The sequence below is a fragment of the Manihot esculenta genome, chromosome 5 (genome assembly GCF_001659605.2).
Source record: "Manihot esculenta cultivar AM560-2 chromosome 5, M.esculenta_v8, whole genome shotgun sequence".
In the NCBI taxonomy this organism is placed as follows: domain Eukaryota; kingdom Viridiplantae; phylum Streptophyta; class Magnoliopsida; order Malpighiales; family Euphorbiaceae; genus Manihot; species Manihot esculenta.
The window spans coordinates 30,756,341-30,776,850 of NC_035165.2; the positions used below are offsets into that span (position 1 = coordinate 30,756,341).

Genomic DNA, 20,510 nt, shown 5'->3' on the forward strand with positions numbered 1-20,510 from the left:
TAAAATTAATATATAGGCAATTTATTTATTTATTTAATTATCAATTCAATAATCTTTAATATTTATGTTTATTTCTTTATTTTTTATTTAATTGCATCTAAATCGTTGACTTTCAATTTTTTTTAATCGAAACTGAATTATTTACCTAATTGAAATAGATAATCGTAATCATTTTAAAATCAAATCAAAACCATTAAAAAATCAAAACCATTTTCACACCATCAAACATCAAACTGGTTTTAATTCAATTAGCAAATCAGATCAAACCGCCGGTTCCAGCCCTACCCCAGGCCTATCCACACTGAGGTGAAGGCCAAGGTCATAATTATCAGCAGGTTGAGGACATGGCTTTAATTGGAGTTGAAGTACCCTATCTTTCCTTAGCTAAGGTCATCCATTTGACCCTGTAGGGTATGGTACCAACTGCTCCTACGACAGTGGCTTCCATCCTCTGGCCTCTCAACCAACCACTGCTCCCTCTCTATCCCAACAGGCTACACAAATTATTCTGTGCAAGCAGATGAATAATGCAGCAGTTGCATCAACTGAGCATATCACATGCTTATAATGAGTGCTACCCGACAAGCATATCAAAAAGGAGCTGTCAATATCTCAATTGTTTAAGCAAAGCATAATACATAATTTCAGCTTGGGAATCATTAAGAGTTTTTTATTTTAACCTTAAATGATTTTTAATTGTTGGCATTGCTGGAAGAGCAATGAGTGGTCGACGACTAATTAAATGTTTACCCAATTGAAATCATTCCTTCAGGACAATCAAACAAATAAAATATTTTTGTTTGGAGCATGCCAAAAACCATTACAGATGAAAAAGCCACAGAGAGATTACAGGATAAAAGTCAGAATGCTAGATTGTCTGAAATTAGAGGTTTTCACCATACAGACATTGCATAATGAGATAAACAGACGATGCAATTTACAGACTACGAACATGAACTTGTCCAGACATAAAAACAGAGAGCAATTGTGACACTCTCAAATACACAGGTCTTTCGAAGTTTTATTTCTTTTTTTGTAAACTTACCGAAGCTTAGGAAACATGAATCTTCTTGAAATGAAAAAACATAAATAAGATTCAGATACCCATGATATCATATACCCAATCCAGCACCCTAGCTTTCCCTGCTCTCCTTGTAGGAATTTTGAATCATGAGCTTCAGTATCAATTTTTCAAACATGGCGTGCTGGATGGATAGCTTGACTGGCTAGTTCCGGTTCTTGCATTTCTCTACAGCCCTTGGAGCTGCATACAAGATAAAATATTCTCTTCATATAATCTCAATGCAACAAAATTTAACATAAACATACAAATAAATTGAGTTGGTAACAAGCATCATGTAAAATAATATAATTTGTGGCAGTTTTGGTAGCACTAGTAGCTAGAGCAAATTCATGACAATGAAACGTTATGGGCGATAATGTATTAATGCTAGATGGATTCAATATATACTAAAAGTCCCACAAACTAAAAGCATTTTTCAAGACGTCAATATGTTAGGTAGAGAAAGTAAGGCAGTCTGTCATAGATTGCTGGAAAACACACTAAATAAAGGAATTGGGTTTGAGGTTTCACTTCCAAAGGAAAATGTTTTCTGGATGTTCGATAAGGAAAATAATCATCAGGAAAGAACAACAATTGTTGATATTTGAAAGTCAATGCCCTTCAGAAAAGACTCAAACTTCTCTACAGGATCTTGATTCTTGAAGAGAAAATATTAAACTATAAGTCCATGATTAATCCTAAGCATTTATAGCCTACAGTTTTAGATCAAGGATTAAACCAAGTATCACAGGTTCTTCTATCCATCTTGTGATTTTCTTTTTCGTTTTGTTTTTTGAGAAAGGCATATTTATTAACAGATGAGACTTTTTTTTAAAAAAAAATTCTTGTTATGCTCCTACAAGATTTATCTTTTAATGCAAATTTGGTATTAAGTGGAAAATTCCTACTTATGCAAAATCAATACATAGTTGTGATTCTGGTACGCATAATAACTTTTCTTGTGGCTCTACCCCCTAATAAGGTGAATTGCAGCATGCTGTCTTAAATTACTTTAAGAAATAGTTAAAAACATAAAAATACACACCTAGGCCAATGGCATCAGAGCTCTTCATGATCCTTAGCCTCTTGCATGTATCAATAAACATCCTGAAGTATATAAGTACGGACAAGTCAAAATACACCTATTTGCACATAGAAAACTAAGGAAGTGGTGCTGAATGTAACACAATTCAGCAACAGTTCTAGGAGTTTCACCAATCAAATCCAAGATCAATTAAATCATATTTTTCCCAAAGGAACACACAATTTTTAACTGCTAATTGTCTTTGTTATCCCAACTGATTCCAGATGTTAACTAATACATTAGTTATGCATTATCAAATGTAACAGATGCAAGAATATAGTAAACCCGAATCAGCATCAGTGTCCCTGCAGCTTATGGTAAAAAATTAAATTGTGAGATAGGAAAAGATTGATGGTATCCTAAAAGAGTTCCTCAATAATAAAATTTAGCAGTTTTTCTTTTCAAAGACTCATGGGCATTACACAATCTTTAAAAGCATTCTAAGAAAAATGGCACAAAGATGATATGTGAAATATTCTGGAATGTTTCCCATGCAGATTGCATCTAAAATATCCCTTATCTATTTAATATGATGTAGAATACTACAAGATACAGTTGTTACTTAGATTTCCATAAATGCCAACCACTTGTCAAAGCTGAAGAACTGAAAAGGTATTATTTTCAACAAGAATTCACTTTATGACAGGCAAGACTTCAAAATATCAAGAAAAAGGTATAAAGAGCATCAGTACTTACTCCCATGGAACATCACCAACAAGCATCCAGTCACCATCTTTATCCTCATAGGTAAGAACATATTCTGAACCATGAAGCAGATCCTTCAGCTTGCTCTCACTCAGCATCTCTCTTTCCAGAGCTCCATGAGATCCATATTGACCTGACATCATAATGGAATAGCAGTAACTTGATCCATGGAAACTAGAATAAATATCCATCAAATAAAGGATATCAGTCCAGCAAAGTATTACTTAATAATGGTTTCCACAAAGACAACCTTCATAAAATATAATCTTTTATTTATCTCACCTATAGTAAAGCAGCTGAACATCTTTTCAAGGGCAGAAGATAGTTCCTGATATGCAGAGTAGTTTCTCAAGTCTACTTTTCTCAAATAAGGGGCACCTTCCATGCTAACCTTAACAAACAAAGCACCGGACCCTGCTTTTCCATCCACTTCCTCAGTGTTCTTTGATGTGGTAGCAAGAGAATTCTTCCTAAATGATCTAATAGGTGGCCAACCCACAACCTGTGCCCTGCCAAAGAAGAAAAATTAGAGACCATTCTCAAGGTTAAGAGACTGACCATAAAACTTCTCTCCACTTACTTGGTTGCAGGTGCACTACTGTTGTTGTTTGTAGAAGCACTGTGATTTGGTCTGTTATCATGTGTTCCATGAGGCCTCTCCTGTGGCACCTTTGGTGCAACTATGTCTTTCACTTTACCTGCTTGAGGCCCAAAGTTTTCAAGTGCAGAACCAGGTTTCAATCCCAAGTTTGAAGAAGGCCTAGGCGAAAGTATCACATTAACCTCTGAATTTGAAAGAAACTTACCCTGCACCACAGATCAGTAATGTATTAGTTATCCATCAGTAAAAAAAAAAGAAAAAATTTGCTCCCACAAGTAAAGCTTTTTATTCACACCTCTGAGAACCCATCCATAGCATCAGAGAACCCTCTTTTGTTACCCAAAACCACATTTTTCTGTGCTGAAGAGCAGTGACCATCATTAGAGGGATGCAAGGGGAAGAAGGGCTTCTCATCAAGTTGCGTAGAGCTCAACAGGCAGAGCTCTGAATTCCTTTCAGGAGATTGAGACCCCGGAAGCCCAAGTCGCAGTTCTGTAGCCTTCAAATTCAAACGATTCTTTCTCTCATCAGATGCAGAAGGAACTACTGAACTGTCTACGGAGGAACAATCTGACAATCCCATATAGTTTCGCTCTTTTAATTCAGAGCTGTTCTGGCATACGCTTTCTGCAGAGGTGGAAGAAGCCAGTACAGTGACATTGCTCTGACCCTCCTCCTCCACAACACCAACTAGTGGTGGTGACATCAGAATGAAGAAGAAAAACACTCAGAATTCTCTGTAACCTGCTAGAAGCATTGCATAAATATTCTTCCTCAGAAAATATAACCATTCGAAAATTCAAAGAAGCTCATCACATACACAAAAACATTGAATCTGTAAATAAAAGACAAATATGTGAATAACAATCAACTCAAATCACAAACAGTTGATTGGCCTAATTTAACCAAACTCCCTTCGGATCACAAATTACTGTGTTTGAAGGACCATCCTAAAAGCAATAAGGACAAACTAGACGTGAAAACTGCAAATATTAACAGATCTTAATGATTAAGAGTTAAAAAGGGATTTGAAAAATTATATGCCGCATGAAACTTCGATAAGTCACAGCAATAGTAGCTATTTTTTAAAAAGAAACATAGGAAAAATTTATTAAAAAAATCAGAGAGTTCAAAATATCGATTAATTATCAAATGCTGATTACTAATCCAACGATGATCTAAATTTGAATCTGCAGGAATTACCTGAATAAATATAGATTACAGAGTCAGGCTAGACTACAACAAAACTGCATTACCAAAAAAAAAAAAAAATCTCTTGTATAAAAATCAAGCTACAAAATTAAGCTGCTTAGTTGGTTAGAACGGAAAGATCTAATTCCTTCTAGTGCTAATAAAATATCTGCTCGCCAAATTGAAAGAATAATCACATTTCTATGACTATCAAAAGTAAAAAATCAGCAGGAAGAACTTCAAGTATTTGCAGAAAAATCAGCAGGGAAGAACTTAGAGTAAGTGCAGCCAATAGTGCTATTTGCATGGCGAAAAAATACAACACAAATTAACCTAAACCCGCCCGAGAAAATGCTTTAAAAAAAAATTGAAGTAATATAGAAAATTGGTCGCTTGCTGAAGAAGAAAGTGAAATGGAACTAACTTTTTCCTGGTTCACTAAGCCACTCTTAACACAAGAAATCTCCACTCAACTGAGCTTCAAAAATTCCGTTGGATGTTTTCACTGTTCAGAGACTAAAACCAACACACACATAAACAAAAAGACTTGAACATTTTCTGTTTCAGCTTTCATTTTCCTTGGTATTCTCGAGAAACAAACAGAGGCTTAACAAAAACAACAGAAACGACAACATATAACATGAAGCATAAAAAGAACAGTGAGAAATCACTGTCATAGCAGAGAAGAAAGAAAATAATCTGAAAGAAACAAATTAAGTGACCAAAATCCTGAAAACGAAGAACACCTCAAGAAAAATTAGAAATTAATAGATGTACCTGGTTAGATTAGATTTGTGGATTTGAAGCTGAATATGAGGATCGATTGGAGGTTTTTTATTTTTTTTTTGCTTTGATTTTAGCAGCGAAGAATTGAAATTCTGAGAGAGAGAGAGAGAGAGAGAGAGGGAGAAAGGACTAAGGACCCTCCATTTGGCACAAAGCAACAAGAGCTTATTGGCCGTCTGATGTGAAACTCTATGCATTAAAATAAGCACTTAAGATATAATGTGTCCCGATTTTTCATTGCTTTTTTTTCTTTCTAAAATTATTTATCGTTAAAAAATTAGATTATTTAAAGTAGAGAAACTAAAGATAATTTAAAGTAGAGTTACTAAAGTTTATGGAAAGAGATAATTTAGTTTTAAAATTTTTATTTTATTAATAAAATAATTTTTCTTTAATTTAAATTAAAAAATTAATTATTATAAATATTAAATTTATAAAAATTAAATTATTATAAATTATTAAAACATTGTTAAAAAATAAAATTCAAAAGATTAAATTAAATTATTGATAATCTGACAATGACTTTTTAACATAATAATAATAACTATTTTCTTAACATAATGAAATTTCACAAACTAAATTAACTTTTATTAAAATAATAAAAATTAAATTATAAATTTTATTAAATTTCATAAATTATATTATAAATTTACTCGAAAATATAAATTACTCCAAAAAAAATAATTATAATAATAATTTCATGGAAGGATTCGAAGGAACAGAAGTTTTTTTTTTTTTACTTTTTTTCTCTCTTTTTGCCTGTTTAATGGTTTAAAAGGAAAGAGCTTATCTCTTTGAGGGTATATTAGGGATTTCACAATTAAAATGTGAATTTCATTTGATCAATCAAACTCCGAAAATACAAACAACTAATAATTGAATGTATTTTTTTGCTTTTATCTTTTTATAAAAATAAAAACTCATTTTAATCCTTTAAATTTATAGTTATTAGTCTTTCTCTCCAAATTTTTTAGAAAGAGAATTTCTCTCTAGTTATTATTTTCTCCACAAACATTATAAAATCAAATACTTTGTCAAATCATGAGATAACAATATTTATTTTAATTTTTAAGATATAGTAAAAACAATATATTAAAAATTAATTTCATATTTATCTCATTTCGACCAAGAAAATATCTATCTCATTAAAATTAATATAATATATATAATCTTAAATCATATATATATACACAAAGCAATTTTTTATTGAAGGATTGAAAGCTAAGGAACATGTAGAGGTATTTGGATTTTATAAAACTATATAGGCCTGCCTAATAAAATTTGTGTTCAAATAATTTGTGCTTAAACTTCAAATTTACATCATGACATAAACCGTTATTATATGATAGGAGCACGTGACAAACTCTAATAAAATGTAATAACATAATTTATAAAAGTCTCATTTATAATAAAAAAAAATTAGAGTATCATAATAATCGGTATCTAAAATATCGATATTCGCATTTTACTAAATCAGTCATAATCTTTCAAATAATAATATTACTGTTTGAGAATATTTCTATTTGTGGATTTTCTATCCGCTATCCGGTATCAGTCAAGTTTTGAAAATATTTGATAACATATATAAAATTTAAAATACGCATTCTAATATGCTGATTATAAATTCAAAAGATCTATTATATTTATCGCTTTTTAGTAAATTACTGATTTGAGTATCGAAATAGCGGAATAGTGATCTATAAACATCAATCACTTTTTGTTTTTTTTTTTTTGCATATGGAAGGGTCTCAATTCAACTCATTTTTTACCAGATTACCTAACTGTTTTAAGATTCATTTATTTATGAAAAATAATTTACATTACTTATAAAAAATATTTTTTATAAAAATATCTTTTAATAATATAATTTATTTTTTATTATTTAATTTTAATTTAAAAATAAAATATATTGATAAATTTATATATAAAGCTCTTAATCTCTATTTTTGAAATAAAAGATTTCACAATAATTTAATTAAATCAATTTTTTAAAATAATTTTGTTATATGAAATAAAAAGTTTAATTATTTTAATTCATAAAACTTTTATTTTAGAAAAAAGTTAAAATTTTGTATGACCTATAAAATTCATTTATTTTTTTATAAAATAAATAATTTCAAACGAGAGAAATAAAATTTTCAAAGTATGAAAAATATTTTAAAAATAAAAAATTATTTTCCTTAAATAACTTAATTTTTATTTTGATTAAAAAAATATTTTTTATTAACTAATTTTTCTAAATATTCTAAGCACCAAAAAAATATTAAAAATATTTTCTATAAAATGCATAAAATCTCAAATTGATTTAATTTCGCTATACCCGTAAATGGGATATTGATATTATGATGAATTTCAAAAAATATTATTTGCTAGTAAAATCTACCTTTCTTTTCAAATTAGAGGTAAGGTTTATTTTTTTCAAAAAAAAAAATTCAGGGATTTTCTTGTAATATGACATATATAGAGAGAGAGAAAACTTCCATCCATATTTAAAATAAAACCTCATAATTTATTCAAAACATATCGAAATTATGTTTGAATATATTAAAATTTATATTGTAAAAACACTTAAAGCATAACATACCAAAAAGTTAATTTCTTTCTTTAAAAAAAATCTTATTGTTATTATTATTATTACTGAAAGCATTTTTGAATAATTTAATTGTCGAAATTTACCAAAATTTACAAGTTAATCATACTTTTTTGTTAAAAAAACTAGTCAATAATATTTTATTAAATTTATTATTAAAATAAAATAACACTTCAATTTTACTTTTTTAGTGATTAAATTTTCATAATTTTGATATTTATAACAATTTAATTTTTTTAAATATGAATTGACTTTTTAATTTATAGTTATTACTAATAAGATTAATAAAGAATTATTTTATTAATAAAACAAAATTATTTACTATTAAAAATCTAAAAACTAAATTATACGTTGTATTAAATTTTGAAAATTGCATAATAAATTGCCCAAATATTTTCTGCTACAGCGGCAGGCTATCACGTCGAGCAGCGTAAAATTTAGACGTGTGACCAGGGGCACAGTTCAGGTTCGCGAGGCTAAAATTGTAATTTGAGGAGACATCCCATCAATCAAAAGTAGGACGTGTCCAAATCACTACCCTTCCGATGTCGCTTTGGGCAACTTATTAAAAGATATGCCAATGAGATTTGCAACTGTGTCCTCAACTGTTTAGTTTGGTTGATTCCAAATTCTCCAACGTGGAAACCGGGAATTGGCATCAGGTTGGGGTCCCTTTCTATATTTATCTTACTGAACTTTATTAAAATAAATAATAATAATAATAAAATAATTTATTTAAATTTTATAATATAAAAAAACTGACAAATTAATTTTTTCAATAATATTTAAAATGATGTTTTTTAAATAAAAAAAACTTTTTTGATCCTTCAAACTTAATAATAAACACCCTATTAATCTCTTTCTTTGAATAAAGAGAGGAAATAAGCATGAAATTAAAAAGAATGTATAAATTATATAAATTGATCGGATACACTTAATTAATTAAAAATTAAAAGATTTATTATAATTTTTAAAAAATTATTTTAATTTTAAATAATATATACATCGAAATTCAATTACGGCTAATAATTTCTCATGAGTGAGTGAAGAGTATGAGCAACTAATGGAGAGGCGACGAGCGAGATGGAGACGACAAGGGGAAACACAGGTTAAAACGAAATGATGTGTTGGGGGACAAGAAAGCGGCTTTTAGTTTTGGATTGCCGGCCACAGAACGCGACATCTAACTTCCTTCACTACCTCCACTTGTTTATTGCTTCCTCCTTTCCCCCACGCTCTCTTCCTCTCTTTTCATCTCACGTACCAATCACTTTTCGGATTGTGCATTCCTGCGTGGGCTTTTCGAGTGCTCGCATGTTCCTGATTTTTTATCTCTGGCATGTGGCAGTCAGTTATTGGTTGTTTTGATATCATTTTCTGGTATTTGTTATTTCTTCAAAAATTAATTCAACTAAAGAAATTGGTAGAGGATAATTCGTTAGAACAGGACTTTGTACAGTAGCAGTAGCGTATTTATTTGAATATTAATTCATCATATATTTATAAAATTATTTTAATTTCATAATTGCATGAATTCTTAGCTGATGTTAACGAGTACAAACAATAACATTTTCTAAGCTTATTGATGAAATCATCTCTGTTGTCGTAAGAACTTCCATTTGGTTACTGTTAATTTTTTTAAAATTCATTTAATTTTTTTCATAAAATAAATCATGTTAAAATAAAAAATTTAATCATTATATGTACAATAATTATATTATAATTATTCATTATGATAGATTTTATATAAATTTCATAATAATCAATATTTAACATATAATTGTTGTATATATAATAATTATATGAAATAAATTTTTTATTTTAAAATGATTGTACCAAATAAAATTTAATAAAGTAAGAATTATCAAAGCGCCGTGATAAAGCGATAAGAAGGTGAAACAAATATTGCATTAGTTGCAAGGTTGTAAGGCGGTGAGATGACAAAGACAGGAGATGAAACAAATGAATTTGAGAATTGAGATGAAAATACCTTATATTATTAAGATATTTAAATGAGAACATCAATTTCATCTTATATAATTCAAACAAAAAAATAAAGGTGTATAAATTTGAGACGAATGGAGGATGAGTCATGGACTATAGGTTGTTGATACTATATACACTAATGAAAGTCTAAAACTGTTAATCCTTTATTGATTTGGAATCAAAGTAATGTGCTTTTTATAAAAACTTACATGTCTCTCCCTCTTTGAGTTAATTTTTGAGATGAGTTAAATATTATCTATTTTCTTAAGATGGTATTAGAGCCTTTCTATTAAAATTGGAGCTGATAATATATGAAATATAGGCGCCATTTAAATCAAGATATATGTTTCAGTCTTTTAGCCTTAAATCGAACAGCCCTCCTATGATTCAGATCAAGTTGGCCGAGCACGATCTAAAGGAACCCTAGTCAAATGTTGACTTTCTATGGATTTAGCTTTCTTCTTTGTGTACCTCCAAAGTCATAAATCCACGTGCGATGAACGAGACTAATGTAACATACGCGATAGACAATGTATGTAACGACCCCAAAATGGACCGTCACCAGCGCTAGGATTCAGGTCGGCTTAAGGCCGCCAGAACCCGTAACAAGCCTGCTATACTCTCTGTGTACCTGTAAATCTCATACATGATCATACATTTTCTGTGAAAATAAAAAATTGTGGTGGTGGAGGTACTGGGTCATTTAGCTCTGGGTGTGCTGCACTTAGATGACTAGGTGAAGGTGGATACATAGGATATGGTGGGTAATAATGAGGATAAGGCATATATGGCATGTAAGTAGGATATGGGACAAAACTAGAGTACTCCGACATACCTCCCATCGGATACCCTGGGTCCTGAGGAAAGAATGGATAGTCAAACCCTGTGGTCTGAGCACCTCCCTGCCACTCTCCCATACCTTCTTCAGATCTGCCTACACTCATGCTTTCATCTATAGACTGGTCAATCTCCATAGCCTCCCTCACTTCCTCTGATCTTCTTCCTCTCACTGTACCTCTTCTGCTCTCGTCTACAGACCTTCTAGGGTCTATTGACGTACCTTCCCTGCTAGATCTTTGTGACCTTGCCCTTGGCAATGCAGGAGGACGAGCAGCTGTTCTCTCACTATCTGGTGGGACTCCAGTCAATCGAGCTGATCGACGAGTTCCTCGCATCTTACCTCTCTGAAAAACAACACATAACATAGCATATCAGCATAAATGTAACTCATATATCTCAATACTGCACATGCATATCATGGCATTTCATAGCATTAAAAAGACAGGACTCAACATCCTATCCTAGTGGACATGATTCCCTATTGTGTTTGACTTCCTCTAACCTCTATGAGCCCGACACTCTCTCTATAGGTCCAATCATGTGAACCTAGGGCTCTGATACCAATCTGTAACGACCCCAAAATGGACCGTCACCGGCGCTAGGATTCAGGTCGGCTTAAGGCCGCCAGAACCCGTAGCAAGCCTGCTATACTCTCTGTGTACCTGTAAATCTTATACATGATCATACATTTTCTGTGAAAATAAAAACTCTTTTCTGAACCAAGGCTTAACCTGTGCATGCACTGTCTCTGTACTCTGTACTCTGTACTCTGTACTCCTGACTAGAGCTTGCTCTAGATGGGTTAACTCATACCTGTTAAGCCTGATTTTTCACATACTCTGTAAAACATATACATATACAGATCATGTACATAATAAAAGATTTACAACACAAACATAACTAAGTCAAGCACAATTGTAACTGTATACACAACTAGTACATCTCTTTAATATTATATGTCCACTCTAAGCTATTACAAATCTCTTCTCTCTTTCTGTACTCTGCTGGACTTCCCCTGTACACTGTACACTGAACCTACAAGACTGGGGTTAAGGGAGTAGGATGAGCTCTATAGCCTAGTGAGTAGAATAGTACAACAAGTCATTAAAACATAATCTTATGGAATGCATCACATCACAGACAATCCACATCAAGGGTAAACCTGTCACAACATAGTCCCAGTAACTGTTCCGTGCCAGGCCGTAGACTGGGGTCCTGGTCTTCCTGTACTGTATATGTATATGTGTATATAACACCTGTACTTACCATTTGCCAGGGCGTAGACTGGGCACCTGGTCTTTACTATACCTGCCAGGCCGTAGAATGGGATCCTGGACTTTCCTATACTTGCCAGGCCGTAGAATGGGGTCCTGGACTTCCTGTCTGGAACTATTGGATCATTCAGCATTCACCCACATCAACAAATAACTATGCAATGCAACATATTCGTGGATTCTAGTGCAACCAACCTACTGTATACTCATGATGCATGAATGATGTTAAAAGCATTTCATTTCTCAATTCAAAGGATTAAGTTTAGTTCCACTCACCTCTGGCTATCTGGACTGACTCTGCAGGCTCTGTAAACTCTGGAGCAGTACTCACTGCTGCTCTCTCTGGTTCCTCTGGTCTGTGAGGCACAGATAAACTCAAATGAGGGACCAAACTAACTCAAGAACAACTCTATTATACTCCCCAAGAATCTCCTTAAACTCACTCAAACATTCCTGAAAAGTATGCAAAGGAAAGCTGGACAGAATACTTTCGGCGGCAGGTTCGGCGGCCGAAAGTCCTCTCCAGAGCCGAAACTCATGCACCTTCGGCGGCCGAATCTCCACCTTCGGCAGCTGAACCCTTTCGGGGGCGAGTTTCGGGGGCTGAAAGGCACTCCAGAGACGAAAGTCTCTAACCTTCGGCGGCACCTTCAGCTGCCGAAACTCCCCTCCAGAGCCGAAAGTCCAAAAGCTCGGGGGCAAGCTTAGGCAACCGAAGCCACCTCCTCAGCACATTCGGCGGCCGAACCATTCTTCGGCGGCCGAAGCTGGGTTCATCAGCAAGGCAGAACCTTACTCTGCTTCATGCCAAAATGCACCAATCTTCCTCCAACTCAAACACCTCAACTCCTCAACATGCATACACCTAAGCATATGCTCAAAGGGGTCAAAACCTACCTTAAATATCCCAACAACACAAAACATATAACACATAAACAAGCTTTTCTTACAAAATCATCAAAAAACTCTCCTTTACCCTAACCATGCAACTCTCTCCCAAAACCTCTTAAAACCTTCAGAAATCATAAAAACAAGTTCAGGATCTTCACTTACCTCTTGTAACCAAGAAGATGAACAATCCTATCATGGAGTTTTGGAGCAACTCTCCTTCAAACTCTCCAAACTTCACAACTTTGTGTTTTTAGCTCAAAACCTTCAAAATAACATAAAAATCAATCAAACCTTTGCATGATTTGATGAAAACATGAAGAAAACCTAAAACGGACAGGGTCTCACCTCAGAAAGAGAAAGAAAAGGCAATCCTTATCCTTTCAACCGACTGAGGGCCTTTTATAGGTGGCTGGCCAGACCACCTTCAGCGGCCTATCGTGAAACCGAAAGCCATGCATGTTCGGCGGCCGAATGTCACCTTCGGCGGCCGAACCTGGCTTTTCTACCTTGGTTCTTTTCTTGCAAAACTCTTTTCATTTTTACTTTTAAAACATTAAAACATACTATATGACTTTAGAAAAACATAAATCTTACCCTTCTAGAGACTTCCGACATCCCGGATTCCACCGGAAAGTAGAACTCTGATGCCGGACTCCAGCCGGATATTACAATGTATGAATTAGTAGACTCAATATTTATTAGTTAACTGTCTATTATTAATAAGTAAGTCGAAAAGCCTATAGAAAACACTCCTATCTAGTCTGATGGGACATGTTCAGTACGATAAGGGGTATATATATTTCTACCAAACTCGAACACTCTCTTGGTGTCACTTCACCAAAACTATCAATTTGCATCCTTAGAAAACCTTAATCCCTTCACAACATAAGATCCGGCTCATTAGTCTCCAGCATTTTTTTTCTCTTTGAATCAACCTCAATTCATTGATTTCTTTACTAAATTAAATCATCTATTCCGGTGTTAAGATTATACTACCCTCTGGATTTCATAAATATCAAAAACTAATTGTATTAACAAACATTTTAACAAGTAAAAAATTTTTTCTACCAAGATCGATAATCATTAATAAAAACAATGTAAGGAAGAAAAACAAAAAACCGATCTAAAGAATGAAAACTTGAGAAGCATGAATAAGTGATAATAAGGTTAAGCATTTGCAATGGTTGCAATGATATCCCACGATCAAGATAATTGACTGAATTCCGTAAAACCATGATGAGATGAAAAAGATATAAAATAAGACAGAAATTTGAAAATTGAGATTGCAACACCTTGTATAATCAAAGACTTTTAAACAAGAACATTACTGAACTTGTGAACCATGGGTGGATGTGATTATCTTAATGAAAGAAGAGGGTTTTAATCCTGCATTAATTTGAAATTAGGTAATAGTGCCCCTTATAAAATATTAGACGTTGTTCCTCTCTTTTTAGTTAATTTTTGAAGTTGAGTTAAACTCGACTGATAATATTAAGATGGCTATTATTCCAACTCAATATTGTACCCCTCATGAGTATTTTTAACTCCAGATATATGTTAATCCTATATCAGGGCCACTGCATTATTTATAAAATCTTAGTTATTCCACCCCTTTAAGCGCTTGTATAGGTCATGAGACATGCGATTTTAAGTCAATGGAGGATGCATTATGGCCATGAATGGAGGCAAAGCACCAATGGTACTGGCCTTGAGTAGGTTAGAAAGGGAGAGATAATTGTGAGATGAAAGAAATATGGTTGAAAGGGCAAATTTGCTCATGACCTATATAGGTGAGGTTAAATTTAATATTTTTATAACAATTTAGAATATTTTTACTATTAAGATATAGTTCGGAATAATAACAGTATTATAATAATACATAACACTAATTCAGTTTATTTTTTAATTTTAATAATCGAATAGAATCGAAGTAAAATTTTTTAAAAGAATGAATTATTTAAATAATATTTTTAATAATATTCAAAATAAAAATTAAACTCAAACTAAAAAAATTCCAATAAAACCTTCTTTTCATCAAAATTCAAGTCAAATTTCACTTTTTAGCCAAAAAGTAGAATTCTTTTCATTTTAATTCAAATTAGTTTCCAAATATTAAAATAGTATTTTTTAGAAATAAATTTTAAAATTTTAAAATTTTGAATCTTATTTATCATTTTAAATAAAATTAAAAATCAAAATAATAAAGAAAAATACCAAAAACACTTGATATAGTCTAGAACCACATAATTAGCAAAAGAGTATAATAAGTGAATAAGCGGTTCTAAAGCTATGTTGATAATAATTTTAAAAATAATATTTAATATTTTAATTCAATTAAAATATTAATATTTAAATATTGAAATTATAACACTCAAAGATTTAGTCCGATGATAATTATATCTAAGTAAATTTGTGAGGTTTAAGATTCTGCTCTCCTAATCTCAATTTTTAATTTAAAAAAAATATTAAAATTATAAATTATAAAATTTATAATATTTTACTAACTGCTGATAGAACAAAATATTGTCATATGACCTAAACTTATATGGTATTGTAGCACTAATAACTTGATAGCAGAGAAATTGGGAAAGATTTAGAGTGTGTTTAGTTACTGAAAATAATTTTTTATTTTTAATTTTATTTTTTATAGAAAATTGAGAAAATATATTCATTTTGTATAATATTGAAAATTATTTTTAATTTAAAAAATAACTAGAAAATATGTTTAAATTATTATTTTTTAGAAAATATATTTATTTTTTTTATAACACTGTCCGCCTTAATTTTTATATTAATTTAAAATACAAAAATTCATGCATTTTATGTTAAATTAAAATAAAAGGAAAATTGTATGCATATTTAAATATTCATTTTATATTAACTTAAAATAAAAGGAAAATTTTATGCATACTTAAATATATAAATAAATATAAATTATTAAAAATCATATTTTATTTATGTGATGTCTATCCGTATATGAAATTTTATGTTTTTCATTTTAAAAAAATATAAAAAAACAATTATTTTAGTATTTTAATTTTTTTTATAAAATTTAGAAAATATAAAATTTATTTTTTTTATTTTTATTAGAATAAAAATAAAAATGAATATATTTTATAATTTAAAAAATAAAAAATATTAAAATAATAATAATTTTTTACAATTAAATACACTCTTGAAATTTTGAGGACTATTTGGAGAATTTGGGATCTTCGGATTTGCCGGCAATATGGGATTTTTCAGTAGATTTTTTAAATTTATTCAATTTAATTTAATTAATTAATTAAAATATGAAATATAAAATTATTATTTTATTTTAACAAAATTGCTTTAAAATATACTTTTTTAAAAAAATTAAATTTAATTAGATTTTAAATTTTTATTAGTGATATTATTCGAATTATATTTTTTCGAGTATAAATGTTTGAGAATATTTGAAGGGTTAATTTGATAATTTCTTTAATATTTAAATGAAATAATGAATAAATAATTAAATTAATTATTAAAAAAATAGTATATCTTCTTATGATTATAGAAATGGTTAATTGGTTAATTTTTATATAATGTATGTGATAAAGTTTGAATAAAGTGTATAAAATAATAAAATTATATTTAACATAGAATATAAAATTTTATATAAAATATAATATAAAATTTTATATAAAATATAATATAAAATTTTATTGAATAAAAATAATATTTTAATATAAATATTAAGATTTATATAATATTTAAATAATTTACGTAATTTATATTAGTGAAATTTAAATTTAATATATTATAATATTAATTTACATCAATTAGCTTTTCAATATATATAGGAAGGGTGAATTTATAATTAAAAAAAATACTTTCATCTATTTTATATATAATTAATAGCTTGAAAAGTCAATATTACATGAACAATTGTTATTTTTATTTTTATTTTTTTTGCTAAATTAAAATAGTTAAATTTGACTTTTTTAACCTCAGCCTACTTTTAGCATACGCAGGAAATAATGATGTCTGAAGGTAAGGGAAAATTGGATTACACGCGCGTTGATTTTGGCATAGGGCAACGGCAGTATCATTGTCAAGGTAAGGAGATTTTAGTAAACCATCATTAGCTGCCACCAGCTTTTGCACGCCTTGCCTCTGCGGCGCTATTACCATGTTGCTTTCTATTTTTATTTTATTTAATATTTTATTTTTATATGAAAAATTCTTTATTCTTTGAAATAATTACTAATTAGATAAATTCAATTTTATTTCATAATTAAATTAAATGTCAAAATAGCTGTTTGTAGAATCCATCTCATTTTCTCTTTCTTCACAGAACAGACAACGAGAATCCCATTAAAAACACATGCGATATCATTCCAAAAAATTATATAGTATTTAATGAATTTTTTAAAAATTTATTATTATTATTATTATTAAATAAGCATGCATATGGGCAATCCTCCGGAACAGAAACAAAAAATTTGAAAGAGAAGAAAAGATGTGGTGGATGTTAGAAGGAAAGTATCTGACAATTTTGAACAAGGAAGCCAAGCATGTGAATGTGTTGTGTGAAAGACAAAACCAAAACATGTAATGAATTATGAAAGCGATGTCTCTGACTCTCAAACCTCATATTCCAATTTTATTTATCAGTCCCTTTCTCAATCACCCATTCCCACACGTACGAGCTCACTATTTTTTTTTTATTTTATTATTATCATATTACCCATGATAGCTACCTTCTACACTATATATATATATATATTTTAATTTATTAATTAATCTATCATTTTTAAAATTATTAAAAAATTATTAATTAATTCTACCACTAATTTAAACTATTAAATATTTTAATATTTAAGTCCAAACTTCAATTTTGATACTTTCTTTTATGTATTTTTAACAAATATAGTTTTAGTCCTTGATTTATTATTAAGTAATAATGACATGCCATGGAGAGGTCGTCATGCACATGCTTAATTTTTTTAATTTTTTTTTATAAAAAATAATAATATATTATTATTATTAATCAAATCGAATTAATTTAATTTTTTATATATTATTATAGACTACAAATAATAATAATAATTTTGTGATAATTAAAAAAATAATAAAAATTATGAAAGGAAAAGAGTAATAAAATTTAAATTGATTTAATTTATTGATATTTTTATTACTTTTAAATAAAACATAAATATTTATTATTATAAATAACAATCATTTTTATCACATTTATTAAAAAATTATTATTAATATTTTTTAATATTTAAAATTTAAATTTTACATAATTTTTTATCATTAAAATATAAAAAATATTTTTTTAAAATTAATAAAATAATATAATAATATTTTAATATTAATTATAAATGCATTAAATATTAGTAGTTACTATTAAATTAAAATAATTTTTATAAAGAGCAATTATTAATTAAAAATAAAAAATAAATTTAAAATTAAAAATATAAAAAATTTAAATTTTTTAATGGCTAATTAAGTAATTTTAATGTAAATAATCTTAAATAAAATCATTTCATCTAAAATTTTAATAATTTTGAAAAGATTTATTTTTAATTTAAAATTAATTCTCGCAAAAATCTGAAGAGAATTGAATTCTTACATTGTTGATTGATATGAAACAATTGATCTTAGACTATATGGTAAACTTGGACCGTATCTAACTTTTGTTGTCGACGTCTGATAGGGACCTATAATAACTTTTTAAAAAAGAATTTTGAGACGCACGACTTTCAAATGTGTGACGAGAGTGTCACAAAATTCAATATGAAAATTTTATCGTTTAGGAGTCAATTTTACATTTTAATTATTTTTTTGAATATTTTGGATATTTTTATAATTTTATTTATTAAGATTTTATTTCTATTATAAATAACCTCCCTTACTATTATAAATTCACTTTTTCAATTTTTGATAAATTTCAATAAAAACTTTAGTTTTTTTATCATATTTTTTCTTTTATTTTATCTTAACCAAACGATATTAATATTGATTTTACCAAATATAAAAATTTAAAAAAAATATTTTTTATCAAATTATTTCAAAATTTAGCATCTTTTAGAATGAAATTAGGTGTAGTCGTTTTTATTAACATGGTACTAGAGCTAACTCTTATTTTAAGATTAGCTCAACTAGATATTGCTAATCCTGCAACTTCACCCTTCATATGTTCAATCTTAGACATAAGAATGTATTGTCTTGCACCAGTCTTGCATAAGGTAAATAAACTTCCATTCATTTTATCAACACAAAAATGTCAACAACACATTTATATTGATTAACATAAATACAACTTTTTGAATGAGCAACTTCAAACCAAGAGGATAATTATAAAGGGAAAATTATTCCATGTATTCGAGTATTTACATTTAATATTGACATATAATTTAAAATTAAAAAAAATATTTAAAATATTATGAGATTCAAATATCAATATAAAATTCTAATTTCTTACCAGTTACGTTTATAAATTAATTTATATATTCAAATACGTAGAAAAGAACAATTTGAAGATCATAAGAACTTAACAAGAGGAAAAATAGAGCTCTGCTTCAGAATCAACAATTCGATGTAAATTGAATTTGAATTTGAATTTAAATTAATTAAATTTCAAATTTTTCAATAACTTATTATAATACTATTGACTTGATATACTATGTTATATAAGAGCATCCAATAATTTGCCATAAAACCACCACACCTTCTTCCCAAATACTTGGGCTGAGCTTTTCCTAAATTTTTGCTCAATTTGGGCTGAGTTTGCTTCAGGTTCACCTCAACCCAAATTTTAATGAGGCTAATTTTACTTAATTTAAATTCTTGGATGACACGTTGTTTCCTATGCACATCTCCTTTAGAATTTGGTATTTTTCCATTTTCTCATTGGGTAATTTGATTTTTCTTGGAATGTGATGGCACAAATATAATTTTCAGCTTTTATCAACTTGGAAACTTAGCGCCAGCTCCGATAATCACATCGACGGCAAAGGTGAGTTTGGTTTTGTTGCTTATATGGTAAATTACTCTATATTAAATAGTAAATAGTTTGAAAAAATGGTCACTTGTTAATTTTTTTAAAACTAAAAAAATTTGAATAATTAATTTCACCAAATTAGATAAATTTAATTAATAATTTCTTAAACAACAGGTGAAATAAAAATTTATTAAAAAAAGAGAGAATGATTTGATTTGAATGACAACAATGATTATATAAATATTTTGAACCATAATAACAATGATTACAATGATGAAAGGATATGAATTAATGAATTTGGATAATATTAAATAAAATTTAAATTTGAAAGTAAACGGTGTAAGTAAATGATCATACTACGTCATAGGGCAGCAAATAGAAATGGGGTTTCCACTGTCTGCCAATGAGATTGATGAGATAGGAGTTGGCATATTCCATTCTTCCAAATCAAATTTAGTGCTCAAATCGAATCCAGCGGAATTAAATTTTAATAAATTTAGATTTAATTAAAAAATAAATTTAAAAATTT

General features: G+C 29.1%; 1 protein-coding gene across 4 annotated transcripts; it reads right to left on the reverse strand.

Annotated features, from left to right (window-relative positions):
- Positions 1–846: 846 nt before the first annotated feature.
- LOC110615555 (auxin-responsive protein IAA9) lies at positions 847–5,599 on the reverse strand. 4 transcript variants are annotated; one of them, XM_021757477.2, is made up of 7 exons: positions 5,422–5,599; positions 3,749–4,197; positions 3,433–3,551; positions 3,135–3,361; positions 2,844–2,985; positions 2,109–2,170; positions 847–1,264 (listed from the first exon to the last, which is right to left on the reverse strand). In XM_021757477.2, exons 2-7 carry the CDS (start codon positions 4,157–4,159, stop codon positions 1,227–1,229), a joined length of 999 nt encoding a protein of 332 aa, XP_021613169.1. In that variant the 5' UTR covers positions 4,160–4,197; positions 5,422–5,599; the 3' UTR covers positions 847–1,226. The 4 variants fall into 4 exon arrangements, with proteins under 4 accessions (XP_021613169.1, XP_021613168.1, XP_043812287.1 ...); XM_021757476.2 differs by having other exon boundaries at positions 3,433–3,659; XM_043956352.1 differs by lacking the exon at positions 5,422–5,599 and adding an exon at positions 5,069–5,211 and having other exon boundaries at positions 3,433–3,659.
- Between the last annotated feature and the right edge of the window lie 14,911 nt (positions 5,600–20,510).

Bases quoted from the DNA above. Each gene is read 5' to 3' on its own strand.
- LOC110615555 (XM_021757476.2), bottom strand. From the start codon at position 4,159: ATGTCACCACCACTAGTTGGTGTTGTGGAGGAGGAGGGTCAGAGCAAT. The intron at 2,986-3,134 runs GTGAGATAAATA...TTATGATGTCAG, and splicing joins GTTCAGCTGCTTTACTATAG to GTCAATATGGATCTCATGGA. The intron at 1,265-2,108 runs GTGTGTATTTTT...TCTTGTATGCAG, and splicing joins CTCTGATGCCATTGGCCTAG to CTCCAAGGGCTGTAGAGAAA.